The sequence below is a fragment of the Misgurnus anguillicaudatus genome, chromosome 6, assembly GCF_027580225.2.
Source record: "Misgurnus anguillicaudatus chromosome 6, ASM2758022v2, whole genome shotgun sequence".
In the NCBI taxonomy this organism is placed as follows: domain Eukaryota; kingdom Metazoa; phylum Chordata; class Actinopteri; order Cypriniformes; family Cobitidae; genus Misgurnus; species Misgurnus anguillicaudatus.
In genome coordinates, this window is record NC_073342.2 from 24509025 (window position 1) to 24524111 (window position 15087).

The following is a 15087-nucleotide window of genomic DNA, read 5'->3' on the forward strand; positions in this document are numbered from 1 at the left end:
AATTTACAGTACTATGTTAATGTACTATTAGTAGGGTGGCACTATTAGTGTGAATTGACAGTACTACAATAGTATACTAGCAGTATGGTGGCACTATAAGTGTAAATTTACAGTACTATCATAGTATACTAGCAGTAGGGTGGCACTATAAGTGTGAATTTACAGTACTACAATAGTATACTAGCAGTATGGTGGCACTATTTGTGTGAACTGACAGTACTACGATAGTATATAGCAGTATGGTGGCACTATTAGTGTGAACTGACAGTACTATGTTAGTATACTAGTAGTAGGGTGGCACTATCAGTGTGAATATACAGTACTATGATAGTATACTATGTGTCACTATTAGTGTGAATTGACAGTACTGTGATAGTATACTAGTAGTAGGGTGGCACTATCAGTTTGAATTGAGTGAAGTTCTTGACAAAATCTCTCTCTTTCTCTTTCTCTCTCTCTTTCTCTCTCTGAATGACATACACTCACACCACCAGAATATAGGACATTATCATGGAAGTACGCTGGAATATAAAGACTCCTCACTCACACTTCAGTGGGCAGTAAGGTTTTTTGATAGATGCGTCTACTCGAGGAACATCTCCCTTTCAGACAGCAAACCAATAGAAACGCGTTTTCTCTACGTAATGAAACGACCCCCTCCCATCTCCGACATAACGGACCCAACTCGAGTTGTAGGTGTTAGACATTCAGTCGATGATACTACGACCACATTTGGCGCACTTGAGATTTTGGCGATCTGTCTTTATTTGAATAGCGTTCAATCCAATAGCGCGTAATCGAATCGCCGTTTCAGCACCTGGACAGCTCTTCTATTGCTGCCCATTGATTCAGATGGAGATCAAATCCCTGGCGTGATTTGAGGAGGGAAGCCCAATGTAGACCGAGCAGGCGCGGTGTATATACACGACACACACACACAAGATGCACACCTCCGGTCTCAAATACGATGCCTTTCCGTGGATGTTTGGATAGTGGCGGACTCTTTTAATCCTCTCGGTGAGCGACGATGCTTGCGTTACGGTTTGGTGTCGCTCATCGTGCGCCTTATTCGCGAAACAAGCAGCAACACGGATGCTTGGCCACTGCACAACTGCCAAGGGTTGAAGAAGCCTTCACGCATCGAGCCCCTTTACTGGCAAGGGAGACGTTATCGTAACCAGGAGCGCATGGGAGACACGATTAAAGTTTCAACGATGTAAATCGATAAAGGTAGGTTAGCCATTGGTGACGAGCGTTGGTGTGTTGCATATATTTTTTCTTCCTGCAGATTTCCATTTTGGTTTGTTTTAGCGAGTGCGTGGCGTGTTGTTTTACTTGACTGAATGGAAATCGTGAGGTGTTATGGTGATGCGTCGTGTTTCGTTGTGCTTTTATAAAGAATCGACTTCAACCATTTAACAGGCTTTTCTAGGCCTGTTAAATAAATAGAAAAGCGTGACACGTCTTCTGGTTTCACGCGTATTATCTTGCAATCTATTAGGAAATATCTCACATCCCTGACTTCATTCCTCAATGATATCTCGTTGTAGCTGTAGCGTGGAAAAGCGAAAATAAGATGAAATGCTTCCTTCGCCATGTTTCTTAAAGAATCAACTCTTTGTCTTGTTTTTTTGCCTGACTGTGTTCGTGCATTACACGATCCGAGCAAGTAAAGTAGAAAACTTGCAATGTGATGGCATAGGGGCCACGGTGTACCTGAGAGTTGATGGTGCTGCTGATGGTGTCATCCACAAAACTTTGACATTCTTTCCTTTGTGCATGGGTTCATAGCACTTTGGACACGTGATCAACAACATATCAAATCAAAATGCGCGTTCATGTAAAGAATAATTGAAACCAATCAAAAGGATTTCTAATAATTCATTTGCTATATTCAGATCATAACTTCTTACAAATAAACGTCCTGAAAGGTTTTTGCATTACATGATTTGAAACTTAGAGAGTTTCTTATATACTTATACAGGACTTATATAAAAAAAATGCTTAGGCATGATTTTCAAGAAAAAAAACTTTATTATTTTTGTCTTGTTTTCAGTAAAAATATCTAAACATTCTTAAATTAAGATGCTTTATCTTGATGAGCAAAACGACCCAAGAAAATAAGTCTAGTTTTTAGAATTTTTAAATAATTTTTACTAAAAACAAGACAAAAATACTAATTTTTTTCTTGAAAATCATTTTTTTGCAGTGCATCCATAACATTTATTTTAAAAACACATCTAACTAATATTAACAGCTAAGATATGGCTCTTATGAAAATTCTCCATGTGACAAAGTCTCCCTTTTATGAAAATATATGACTCAAGCTGAATTTTTTATATAATATAATTTAATATATGATATCTAACATTCATTTTAGAGTAGCTTATTTTTGTTGATCTTATACCTTTAAATCTGAAGATGTTTGCTTAAAGGTCCAACATTTATATTGCAGACAAAAATGTACTTATGCAAACATACGTTTCTTTCATTACAAAACTAAACTTTTGTTAAATAAAATGGAAATTAATAACTTAGACTGAATAAAGAAGAAATAAGATCTCAGAAGATATATGAACTCTTTCCTTGTTTTAACAGCATCCCAGGATGAGACATTAAGAAGCTGCTTGATAAAATGTCAAAAATTTCTGCAGAAAAAATGGTCTCAAGCCGTCACTGGGGCCATACTCTTTAAAAAGGTCTATTAGGTACAGATATGTATACATTTGGTACCAGTATGTACCTTTCATGTACTAATATGCAATCTTTGGTACCAATATGTATCGTTGTCCTTTGTAGTAAAATATGAACTCCTTAGAAAGGTGTAGTTTTTTTTAACCACCTCACACTGCAAAATTACTTTCTTACTAAGTATTTTTGTCTTGTTTTCAGTAGAAATATCTAAAAATTCTTAAATTAATATGAATTTTCTTGATGAGCAGAATGACCTAAAAAATAAGTCATATTTTTAGACAAAAACTATACAATTTAAGTAAATTTAAACTTAAAACAAACAAAATTATCTGCCAATCTGGTGAGAAAATTTTGCTTAAATTTTGCTTATTTTTAGATTTTTTTTCTCACCCTATTGGCAGATATTTTTGCTTGTTTTAAGTTTAAATTTACTTAAATTGTATAGTTTTTGTCTATAAATTATACTTATTTACTTGGGTCATTTTGCTCATCAAGAAAAAGCATCTTAATTAAAGAAGTTTTTGATATTTCTACTGAAACAAGAAAAAAATAAGTAAGAAAGTCATTTTTAGCAGTGCAGTGACAGCTACTGACCATCTTTTGACTATTTTTTTCTGACAGTGTAGGTAAAGGGTGACTACATTGAATAAAATGTATTTTAAATTGTAATTTATTTATTTATTTACATTTGTGTTATTCATTTTTATGTGTTAAAAAGTAAGTCTGCAGTGTGGGAATATACAGTAGATTTTGGGTATGAAGTTTCTTAATGTTGTTTATTATTATTTTTTGCTTTTATTACTTGTTAATTAGCACAGCTAGCATCCTATTAAAACCACAAAGTGTAAACCAATCCTCACATTTTTCCATCTTCCTTATCCCACTTCAGAGACTTCCCATCTCACAGATCTGTGTCCGGTGTGTCTTATTTGGTTTAATATAATTTGTGAGTTTCACCTCATTTCCCAGCCTGCAGTTGTACTTCTTCTAAAACTCCAGAGTTTGATATGCCGGTGTTTGTCAAGCACAGAGCTGACATCTGCTTTAATAAACGAAGCTTTCATCACGACGCTTCAGTGATTGAAGCAGATGGTAAACGGGCGCTACACACCATTCTGTTTATTGATGCCTGTCCGTATCGAGGCTGACAACTTCATCGCACTTTGACATGAAAAAGGCGAGCGCAGGCAGTCTTGTGTAATGCTTACCCTGCCGAAAATCATGCTGTTTGTACAATAATATACTTTTTTTCCCTTTATAACTTGACTCAGGGTTGCTACTATATGAAGAGTTTCGTTGCAAAACGAGATAACCACCATTCTTTTAATTGTTCAGAAATCTCGTTTTTGGGTTGTGCATTCCAATTAATTTCAATTCAACTGCAGTTGGTTTGTTTTGATTTAAACCTTCATAACTTAAAAAATACAGCTAAGTAGCACCATATAACAAAATAATAACATGATAACACAATAATAAACATGTTTTGAGGAAAATGTTAAAAAATGGATTTATCTCGTTTTGCAACGAAACTCTTCATATGTTAATGACGCACGGTACACTCAGTTCACACATGCATATGTAGGAATTTTGGGAATTTTAAAGGCTGACAATAACTTCAAGAATATGATTTACTCTGTTAGGAAGACCTTTTTAAAAAGGGTCAAAGATATTTTAAATGAGCCACCCTCTCATTGGCATTGTTTGGTTTTGAAATGCTCTTTGTTTATATTATAAGATGAGACATATTAAGGGCCTTATTCCTTTTTTTGAATAGTCGGTAGGCTTTATTTATTACAGCCACGAACAGAAAGCCATTTCACTTTTTTCAAGACTTTTTTAAGATGTCAAGTAAATCTTTGGTATCCCCAAAGTATGTATGTGAAGTTTTATCTCCAAAAATCCCACAGATAATTTGTTATAGCATGTAAAAATGCCACTTTGTAGTGTTTCCTTTAATCCAAATGAGCTGATCTCTGTACTAAAAGGCAGTGTTGTGGTTGAATAGTGCAGATTAAGGGGCGGTATTATCCCCTTCTGACATCACAGGGGGAGCTAAATTTCAATTACCTATTTTTTTACTTGCTTGCGGAGAATAGTTTACCAAAACTTAGTTACTGCGTTGTTCTTTTTCAAATTTTCTTTAAAGATATGTCTGCTAAACATTTGTCAGCTTCTATAAACTGTCATCAATGGCTTTGAAGCTTATAGACATGCTCTTAAAATTACACACATCCAGTTTTGCTTTCACCGTGTTTTTAAATTAATGATATGTATGTTTCTGATATATATTTCTGTGTATTAGTGGCGGCTGGGTGACTTCTTTTCCGAGAAGCGTGAATATAAATATGTTTGTTGCTTCATGCGAACCATGTGCATCGTGTGTCTTTTCAAAATATCTGCCTGCTGCACACGTTTCGAAAAGGTTTATGATAAAAGAGACGCTCACGTTCACAAAATACTCGCAAAACACTAACTTAACACTAAACTGTGATTACACATGACATTAAGCGAGTATCTGGCAAACGCGTATTTCATAAACTCTTTAGATGCGTCTGCAGCAGGCTTGATTTTGATATCAAGTTTACATGACCCACCAAACACATATTTTAAAATGATGGGCAACACACGGCTACATACATCTTGTGACGAGCTTTGCATCGTTCGCCCTCAAAAAAGAAGTCACCGGATGCCACTGTTGTGTATTATACATTTTTTACAGCATAGTTGATTTTAATAGGAAGTGTGTTCATTTTCTCCACAGGTTTGGTATGAGTGAAATCGCCTCTGTCTAGCACAACCAGAGCTCCCATCTGAGACAAGAAAGAGGAAGTCCATACAGCTTTAGCAGCAGACCACACCATGAGCCAGCCACAGTAAGTGTCCAGCTACACATTACCGGCTTTAAAATATTGTTAAATATAGTAGGATTTACACTGAGTGTGTTTGTGTGGCGTTAAAGTGTTTGTGCTCCACTTACAAGTATGTCATGCATTGTTTAAACGTAACAGATTAAGTGTTGTTCCCCTTTTTACAATATATATTTATTTTTACATATAGTTGTTTTTGGAGAAATTGGAAAACGTACAAACGTACAGTACTGTGCAAAAGTCTCATGGTGCGTTCAGACCAGCCGCGGTAGAGGCGTCAAGCGCGAGTGATTTCAACGTTAAGTCAATGTGAAGATGCGTTGACGCGCGTCTGGAGGTCTTGTGGCGCGAATAAGGCATTTAGCGCGGTGCGGTAGACGCGATTCCTCCTCATTCGCGCGTCTAGTTTGTGCGAATTGAGCGTTGCCGCGGTAAACACACAAGTTGAAAATTTTGAACTTTGGCGGAAAAACGCGCCGCGTTGTCCAATCAGGAGCTTGCTATAGTAGTGACGTGATTACAGAAAACGAGCAGAGTCGCAGAAGCCCCTCCCATGACGCGAATTTCAACGTGAATGCCTCAATGACTAGTATTTCACGTGCGAATGAAGCGAGTAAACTCAAAATGTTCAAGTGGCAAACTAGACGCGGTAGACACGAATTTGACGCCTCAATGTGAACCCACAGCGCGAGTGATTTCAATGTTAAGTCAATGTGAAGACGCGTTGACGTGCGTCTGGAGGTCTCGCGGTGCAAATGAGGCGGTAAGACGCGGTTCCACCTCATTCGCACGAATGCCGCAAATTAAGCGCTGGCGTGGCAACATTTGAACTTTGGCGGAAAAACGCACCGCGTTAACCAATCAGGAGCTTGCTCTAGTAGTGACGTGATTACAGACACGGTAGACGCGATTTTGACGGCTCAAACGCGGCTGGTGTGAACCCACAGTTAGGTCACCACCACCAAATTTTAATGTCCATCCATATTTATTTTTCAATCTATTTTATTAAGATACAAACAGAAAATAGAGGAAATATGTATACAAAATAAAAATAAAAATATTTTCAAAACTAAATGTCTTCTTCAGGCATCGGTGAGTATTTAGTGTGACCTCTCTTGGCACTAAACACATCTTAAATTTTTTTGAGGAAACTGAAGTCCTGAAGTCATTCGATTAGAATTAGGATTTAATTTCATTAAGGTTTAAGAGATCCTTCAGTTTCCTGCAATTGCTTAAGTGAAAGGGGAGTTTACCCTAAAAACTTGACACTTCAGCTTATACCACTCTAAAAACAAACGGTGCTATATAGCACCACATATGGTTCTACATAGCACTATATGGTTCTACACAGGTGCTTCACTGGTGCTTCACCGGTGCTATATGGCACTAAAAACGGTTCTTCTATGATTACGAGCAAAGAACCACTTTTGGTGCTATATAGCACCATTTGTTTTTAGAGCTGTTTTTAAAACTACATACACATTTCCTGTATTTTCTGGTTGTATTCTAATAAATAACTTGAAAAATAATTATATATGATCACTAACACAATTGCAAAAACAACAAATCTAATTATGGCATGGTGGCCTAAGACTTTTGCACAGTACTGACATCACAAAAGCTTCACCTTTATAAAGAAATCTTGCTTGACAAGGTCAAGGCAGCATGTGAATGCATTTAATTGACTCATCATAATCACTGGCAGAACTCATACAGTGCATCTCACTCCCAGGTCCATGTGTTTGCTCTGCAACAGAAGGAGTGTGATAACGTAATTTATAGACACAAACAGTTTACCGTCAGGCGCCCAGCGTGTTCTTCCATTCATATGGAGCATCTGAGCTCATGTCTGACCTTTATACATACTTAACACAGCGCACAACTGTTTCAGAATCAGCAGCCCAGTAGTGCTGACCTGGGCATTTAATGTAAAGACTTCATAACAACACTTTTAACTCAGGATCAACCCACCCTAGCAAACTTCTAACGGCAGTAAGGTTAGGTGGCATACTTGATTTGATGTTGATAATGAATGTGAGGCTGTGATAAAAAGAAAAAAATATACATGCATGCAAAAGTACACTCACCTAAAGGATTACTAGGAACACCACACTAATACTGTGTTTGACCCCCTTTCACCTTCACAACTGCGTTAATTCTACTTGGCATTGATTCAACAAGGTGCTGAAAGCATTCTTTAGAAATGTTGGCCCATATTGATAGGATAGCATCTTGCAGTTGATGAAGATTTGTGGGATGCACATCCAGGGCATGAAGCTCCCGTTCCACCACATCCCAAAGATGCTCTATTAGGGTTGAGATCTGGTGACTGTGGGGGCCATTTTAGTACAGTAAACTTGTTGTCATGTTCAAGAAACCAATTTGAAATGATTCGAGCTTTGTGACATGGTGCATTATCCTGCTGGAAGTAGCCATCAGAGGATGTCACTTTATGCGTTTTCTCTGATCGGATAGCTAAAAGACCAGGTGTAAATGCCCTCAGAAACGTTTCCGAGACCCACTCAAACCACTTCAGGAGGTGGTCTGGGACGCATTTCAGAAGAAACTAGACAAGTGTAAATACACCTGGTTGATGTATGTATGTCGTGCTATTTTGAGATAAGTGATGGATGTTCTGTTGGCCAAACGGTAATCTCTGTAGATGTAACAAATAGCAGCTCATCTTTGACCTGTGTAATGTTGCCTTAACTTATTTGTATTTGCTTTTAAGGAAATTAAATTAGGACACTAATGTTAAAAATGAGTACTTACTGTGTAGGGGTAATATTGACCTGATGCGAGTCCCAAGCAGATTTACTGGTAGACTTCAAATCCTGATAGGAGTTAAGTGTCCTTCCTTACTGTGTGACGGATGTGAATTGATGTAGCTCGTGATGTGGATCTTTATCTTGAGATGTTCAGCAGTGCAAAAACCAAGGATGGATGGTTGATAAAACTGACTAGTTGGAGTTTATCTAGATTACTTATTTGTTTCATTTAGCGTTTATTATATAAGGTTTTAACTATTACTACGTATGGAGGACTGGAAGTGCAACAATTTTAAATAAATAAATAAATAAATACAAAAATAAATATGCAGAGAAATATAAAAAACAAACATTTATTTATTTCTGTATTTAATTATACATTTTTATTTATTCTTTTATTAATTTCCACATTTATGTATTTATTTATATATTTATGTGAACATTTAATTATTTTTTACATTTATTTATTTCTACATTTATTTATTTCCACATTTATTTATTTTTACATTTATTTATTTCCACATGTATTCATTTCTACATGTAGTTTTATTTATTTATACATTTCCGTGTTTAATATGTTAATGAGGAGGGGGCGTGTTTTTCTTCAGCCATAGCAATGGAGCACAGAGTGGCAATGCTTGTGTAGACTCATGTCCGTGATTTTAAGTGTCGTGCAAGTGAAATGAATGTTGAGAGAGGTGGGCGAAATGGCAAAAATCACAGTTTAAGTAATTTAATATCACTGTTTCTGTATGTATTTACAGGATAAGCATGCATATTCTTTACCCAGGACATCGCGTTATAAAAATCCGTTCGGGATTCTTGCACACATTACAGAAACCGCATCTTTAACAGGTCTGTTAACAGACAGTGAGACACGATAGGGTGTGCACGTGAAATAATCCAGTACATGATCATATTTAATAAATGCCATATGCAGCTGATAGATCATTGATAAAGCTTGATGTCAACGAGGTTTGTGCATGATAAGGAGAAAAACCACACGCACTTTCACTGATGCCCACAAGCATATTGAATATTGCGTTTGAAACGCGACTCAAAATCACTTTAACATTCGCGTTTCCTAATTTTGTATGAACAACGCGTTACAACCCTACAGTATACATAGGCCGAAAATTAAATATACTTCTCTTAAAGAAAATGCCCAACCCCAATTTTCATTATAAAAATTTATTTAATTTTAAAGATATTGTTTCAGTTATACATTATTTATTGTATTGATGTACATTGATTTGAATATTTTTTTATTTAAGATCTAATGAGAATCATCCTTGAATATGACAAAAATAAAAAATACATCATACAGATGCATTAATGAGAATTTGATTGTAAAATAAAAAAAACGAATTTTGTGTAAGTAAAATAGAAAAGCTTTTGATGATGGTATGAATGACCTATATGTTGTGACCTGGGTTCTCATTTATAAAGTGTGCCCACCCTGCAAGCCCATTCTCTCGTCAAGTTAGATTTTTATAGATCACAACTTTTGCGTTGGAACTGGCGTACGCACGTTTCCAGCCCCGTTTTGTGCGTACGCCAGTTTCAACGCAAAGGTTGTGATCTATAAAAATCTAACTTGACGGGAGAATGGGCTTGCAGGGTGGGATTTAAGGATGATTCATTTACGCACACATGCCGCTGATCTGTAATTTATAAAGGGAACATTGCTTTGTTTTAAAAGTCTAAATGTTTTTTTGGCGTATGCCATTTTTGGCTTTTGTGCGTACGTAGACTTTAAGTAAGGATCCTACGCACATTTTTAAAAATGAGACCCCTGTACATTCAGTTTTTTACATCGCTGATCTACATTGAAATACATTACTTTGCTATACATCTCTATTGTGCTTGTAAGTAACTTGGCTGTCCTTACAAAACGTCTTCTTAAAGGAATAGTCTACCCTTTTGCCATATTAAACTATGTTATTACCTCAACCTAGACGAATGAATACATACCTATCTTTTTTCAATGCGTGCACTGTACAGCACATTGTGAATGTGTTAGCATTTAGCCTAGCCCCATTCATTCCTATGGTACCAAAAAAAGTTTTATTTTGTGGCACCATTCTTACTGGTATAACTCCTCATGTAACAGTCTTTAAATAGGGAAAACACGGAAGTGTTTGGTGGCTTCCCTTTTTGGTACCATAGGAATGAATGGGTCTAGGCTAAATGCTAACACATTCACAACGCGCTGTACAGTGCACGCATTGAAAAAAGATAGATATGTATTAATTCATCTAAGTTGAGGTAATAACATAGTTTAATATGGCAAAAGGGTAGACTATTCCTTTAATTTAATTTATTTATTTTATTTGGTTAGTTTTGAGCACAGATTTGAAGAGCATTGCTACTTGTGATGAGTTTTTTGGTTACTGTTTTATAACCTTTCATGTTTCATATAAAAGGTTATAAATAATGTGTTTTTGCCATCGTCTGGCCCTATTTCTATTGTTTGCATATTTTCGTACATCCACCACATAAAGAGGTGTGTGTGGGTTTGTGGGTGTTTGTGAGTGATTGTGCGCACGTGCATGCACACTCATGTGCTCATGTTTTCACACACGCATGCACTCCGACACACCCTGAGGATGCCTTTGTGCTTGAAACAGGTCAGCTAACATTTAGCCTCGACTTCTCTCTCTAATGAGATCTCGTTGTTTTGGAAAAGCTGATCATTTGCTTTTTGTGATCTTCAAATTTTACAGCACAATCCATTGTGCTTGTTCTGCAGGATCCTGTGTGCACATTAATAACGCTGAAATAATGTTGCACTTTGATTATATTACATAGTCTTTATTAACAAATTAAAAATACACATGGTCAAAAAATGGTCCGTAGAGGTACCATTTAAAAAAATATGAAGTACCTCATATTATGACCTCAAAGGTACATATTGATACCAAATGTATACATATCTGTACCTAAATTGTATGTATTATGACATTTTAAAGGGTACTGCCCCAGTGACAGTGTACCTATGCTTATAATTATGGAACATTATTAAATTTTATATATATATAAGAGTTGTGTCTCTAATGTATCACAGAAGTATAATGTATTAATGGTGTAAAGTGCTCGTTTGGGACATCCATCAATCTTACTGCTGGTGAGATGATGTACTAATAACACAAACTGATGGTTTGGTGTATGCGATCTGATTCAAGCATCTGGTTGTGAAGGTCTAACAGATGTTACAGGGATATCAGTTCACACCCTGGCACAACTCATCTATATGCATTTTTATTACTCTATGTCCTTGCACTTATTGAATGTTTTGGCTATTTTTATAATGTTTTAGTGCACTTATAAGAGTTATCGAATGTATTCATACAGCAGAACTGGTGCTATTGAATGTATTGTTTATTTTGATAGTGATTTAGGGTGATAAAAAGAGTTCAGTTAGCTCCATTTAACAGGTTTTACTGTATTTAAAATCCACACCACAGATTTGGTGTATCAATGTAGATTTTTTTAAGCAGATTTTGGCCATACATATCTGGACGTCAGTCCCATGTTTGGCTTGGACGTCAATCAACGTTACAACTTGATGTCAGTCCAATGTTGTTTTTTGACGTCAGGCCGACTACACAGGTTTTTGACATCAGGCCAACATTGATTTTTGACATCAGTCCAATGTTACATGTGGACATCAGGCCGACCGTTGGGTTTTGATGACAATCAACATTACAGCTTGACGTCAGTCCGATGTTGTTTTTTGAAGTCAACTCGGCGTAACAGCTTGATGTCAGGTTGACGAAACTGGTTTTTAACATCAGGCCGACATTGTTTTTGAGGTCAATTTAATGTTACATTTGGACATCAGGTTGACGTTGGTTTCTGACGTCAACCCGATGTAACAGCTTGATGTCAGGCCGACATTGGTTTTTGACGTCAGACCAACGTTTTTTTTGTGTCATAAACTTGATGTTACATCTAGACATCAGAACGACATTGTGGTTTGACATCAACCCAACAATACAGCTTGACGTCAACCCAACATTACAGCTTGACGTCAGTCTGATGTTGTTTTTTGACGTCAACCCGACTAACAGCTTTATGTCAGGCCGACGACACTGGTTTTTGACATCAGGCCAACATTGTTTTTTGACGTCAGTCCAATGTTACATCTGGACATCAGGCCGTCCGTTGGGTTTTGAAGTCAATCAACATTACATCTGGACGTCAGGCCCACGTTTGGTTTAGACGTCAATCAACATTATAGCTTGACGTTAGTCCGATGTTGTTTTGTGACGTCAACTCGGCGTAACAGCTTGATATCAGGTTGACGACACTGGTTTTTAACATCAGGCCGACATTGTTTTTGACATCAATTTAATGTTACATCTAGACCTCAGGTTGACATTGGTTTCTGACGTCAACCTGATGTAACAGCTTGATATCAGGCCGACATTGGTTTTTGACGTCAGACCAACGTTATTTTTTGTGTCATAAACTTGATGTTACATCTAGACATCAGAACGACATTGTGGTTTGACATCAACCCAACAATAGAGCTTGACGTCAACCCAACGTTACTGCTGGACGTCAGGCTGACATTTGGTTTTGACGTCAATCAACATTACAGCTTGACGTCAGTCCGATATTGTTTTTTGAAGTCAACTCGGCGTAACAGCTTGATGTCAGGCTGACGACACGGGTTTTTAACATCAGGCCGACATTGTTTTTGACATCAATTTAATGTTACATCTAGACCTCAGGTTGACGTTGGTTTCTGACGTCAACCCGATGTAACAGCTTGATGTCAGGCCGACATTGGTTTTTGATGTCAGACCAACGTTGTTTTTTGTGTCATAAACTTGATGTTACATCTAGACATCAGAACGACATTGTGGTTTGACATCAACCCAACAATACAGCTTGACGTCAACCCAACATTACAGCTTGACGTCAGTCTGATGTTGTTTTTTGACGTCAACACGACTAACAGCTTTGTGTCAGGCCGACGACACTGGTTTTTGACATCAGGCCAACTTTGTTTTTTGACGTCAGTCCAATGTTACATCTGGACATCAGGCCGTCCGTTGGGTTTTGATGTCAATCAACATTACATCTGGACATCAGGCCCACGTTTGGTTTAGACGTCAATCAACATTATAGCTTGACGTTAGTCCGATGTTGTTTTTTGACGTCAACTCGGCATAACAGCTTGATGTCAGGTTGACGACACTGGTTTTTAACATCAGGCCGACATTGTTTTTGAGGTCAATTTAATGTTACATTTGGACATCAGTTTGACGTTGGTTTCTGACGTCAACCCGATGTAACAGCTTGATGTCAGGCCGACATTGGTTTTTGACGTCAGACCAACGTTGTTTTTTGTGTCATAAACTTGATGTTACATCTAGACATTAAAACAACATTGTGGTTTGACATCAACCCAACAATACAGCTTGACGTCAACCCAACGTTACTGCTGGACGTCTGGCTGACATTTGGTTTTGACGTCAATCAACATTACAGCTTGACGTCAGTCTGATGTTGTTTTTTGACATCAACCCGACTAACAGCTTTATGTTAGGCCGACAACACTGGTCTTTGACATCAGGCCAACATTGTTTTTTGACATCAGTCCAATGTTACATCTGGACATCAGGCCCACGTTTGGTTTAGACGTCAATCAACATTACAACTTGACGTCAGACCAACGTTGTTTTTTGTGTCATAAACTTGATGTTACATCTAGACATCAGAACGACCTTGTGGTTTGACATCAACCCAACAATACAGCTTGACGTCAACCCAACGTTACTGCTGGACGTCAGGCTGACATTTGGTTTTGACGTCAATCAACATTACAGCTTGACGTCAGTCTGATGTTGTTTTTTGACGTCAACCCGACTAACAGCTTTATGTCAGGCCGACGACACTGGTTTTTGACATCAGGCCAACATTGTTTTTTGACGTCAGTCCAATGTTACATCTGGACATCAGGCCGTCTGTTGGGTTTAGACGTCAATCAACATTACAGCTTGACGTTAGTCCGATGTTGTTTTTTGACGTCAACTCGGCGTAACAGCTTGATGTCAGGTTGACAAAACTGGTTTTTAACATCAGGTGGACATTGTTTTTGAGGTCAATTTAATGTTACATTTGGACATCAGGTTGACGTTGGTTTCTGACGTCAGACCAACGTTGTTTTTTGTGTCATAAACTTGATGTTACATCTAGACATCAGAACGACATTGTGGTTTGACATCAACCCAACAATACAGCTTGACGTCAACCCAACGTTACTGCTGGACGTCAGGCTGACATTTGGTTTTGACATCAATCAACATTACAGCTTGACGTCAGTCTGATGTTGTTTTTTGACGTCAACCCGACTAACAGCTTTATGTCAGGCCGACGACACTGGTTTTTGACATCAGGCCACCATTGTTTTTTGACGTCAGTCCAATGTTACATCTGGACATCAGGCCATCCGTTAGGTTTTGAAGTCAATCAACATTACATCTGGACGTCAGGCCCACGTTTGGTTTAGACGTCAATCAACATTACAGCTTGACGTTAGTCCGATGATGTTTTTTGACGTCAACTCGGCGTAACAGCTTGATGTCATGTTGACAAAACTGGTTTTTAACATCAGGCCGATATTGTTTTTGGGGTCAATTTAATGTTACATTTGGACATCAGGTTGACGTTGGTTTCTGACGTCAACCTGATGTAACAGCTTGACGTCTGGCCGATGTTGTTTTTTATGTCAAACCAATATTGTT

The 15087-nt window shown here is 37.6% G+C and overlaps 1 protein-coding gene across 4 annotated transcripts in view; it reads left to right on the forward strand.

Moving 5' to 3' along the window:
• The first annotated feature begins 506 nt into the window (after positions 1-506).
• The window catches only part of tmem266 (transmembrane protein 266), a 77952-nt gene continuing 63371 nt past the window's right edge, over positions 507-15087 (forward strand). For 2 of the 4 annotated variants that reach the window (XM_055191814.2, XM_055191811.2), the window contains exons 1-2: positions 508-1230; positions 5456-5567. In XM_055191814.2, the coding sequence (XP_055047789.1) occupies positions 5554-5567 (14 nt within the window). In that variant the 5' untranslated portion in view covers positions 508-1230; positions 5456-5553. Of the gene's footprint in view, positions 1231-5455; positions 5568-15087 lie in introns of those variants that run through there. The other 2 variants (XM_055191812.2, XM_055191813.2) reach the window with 2 other exon arrangements.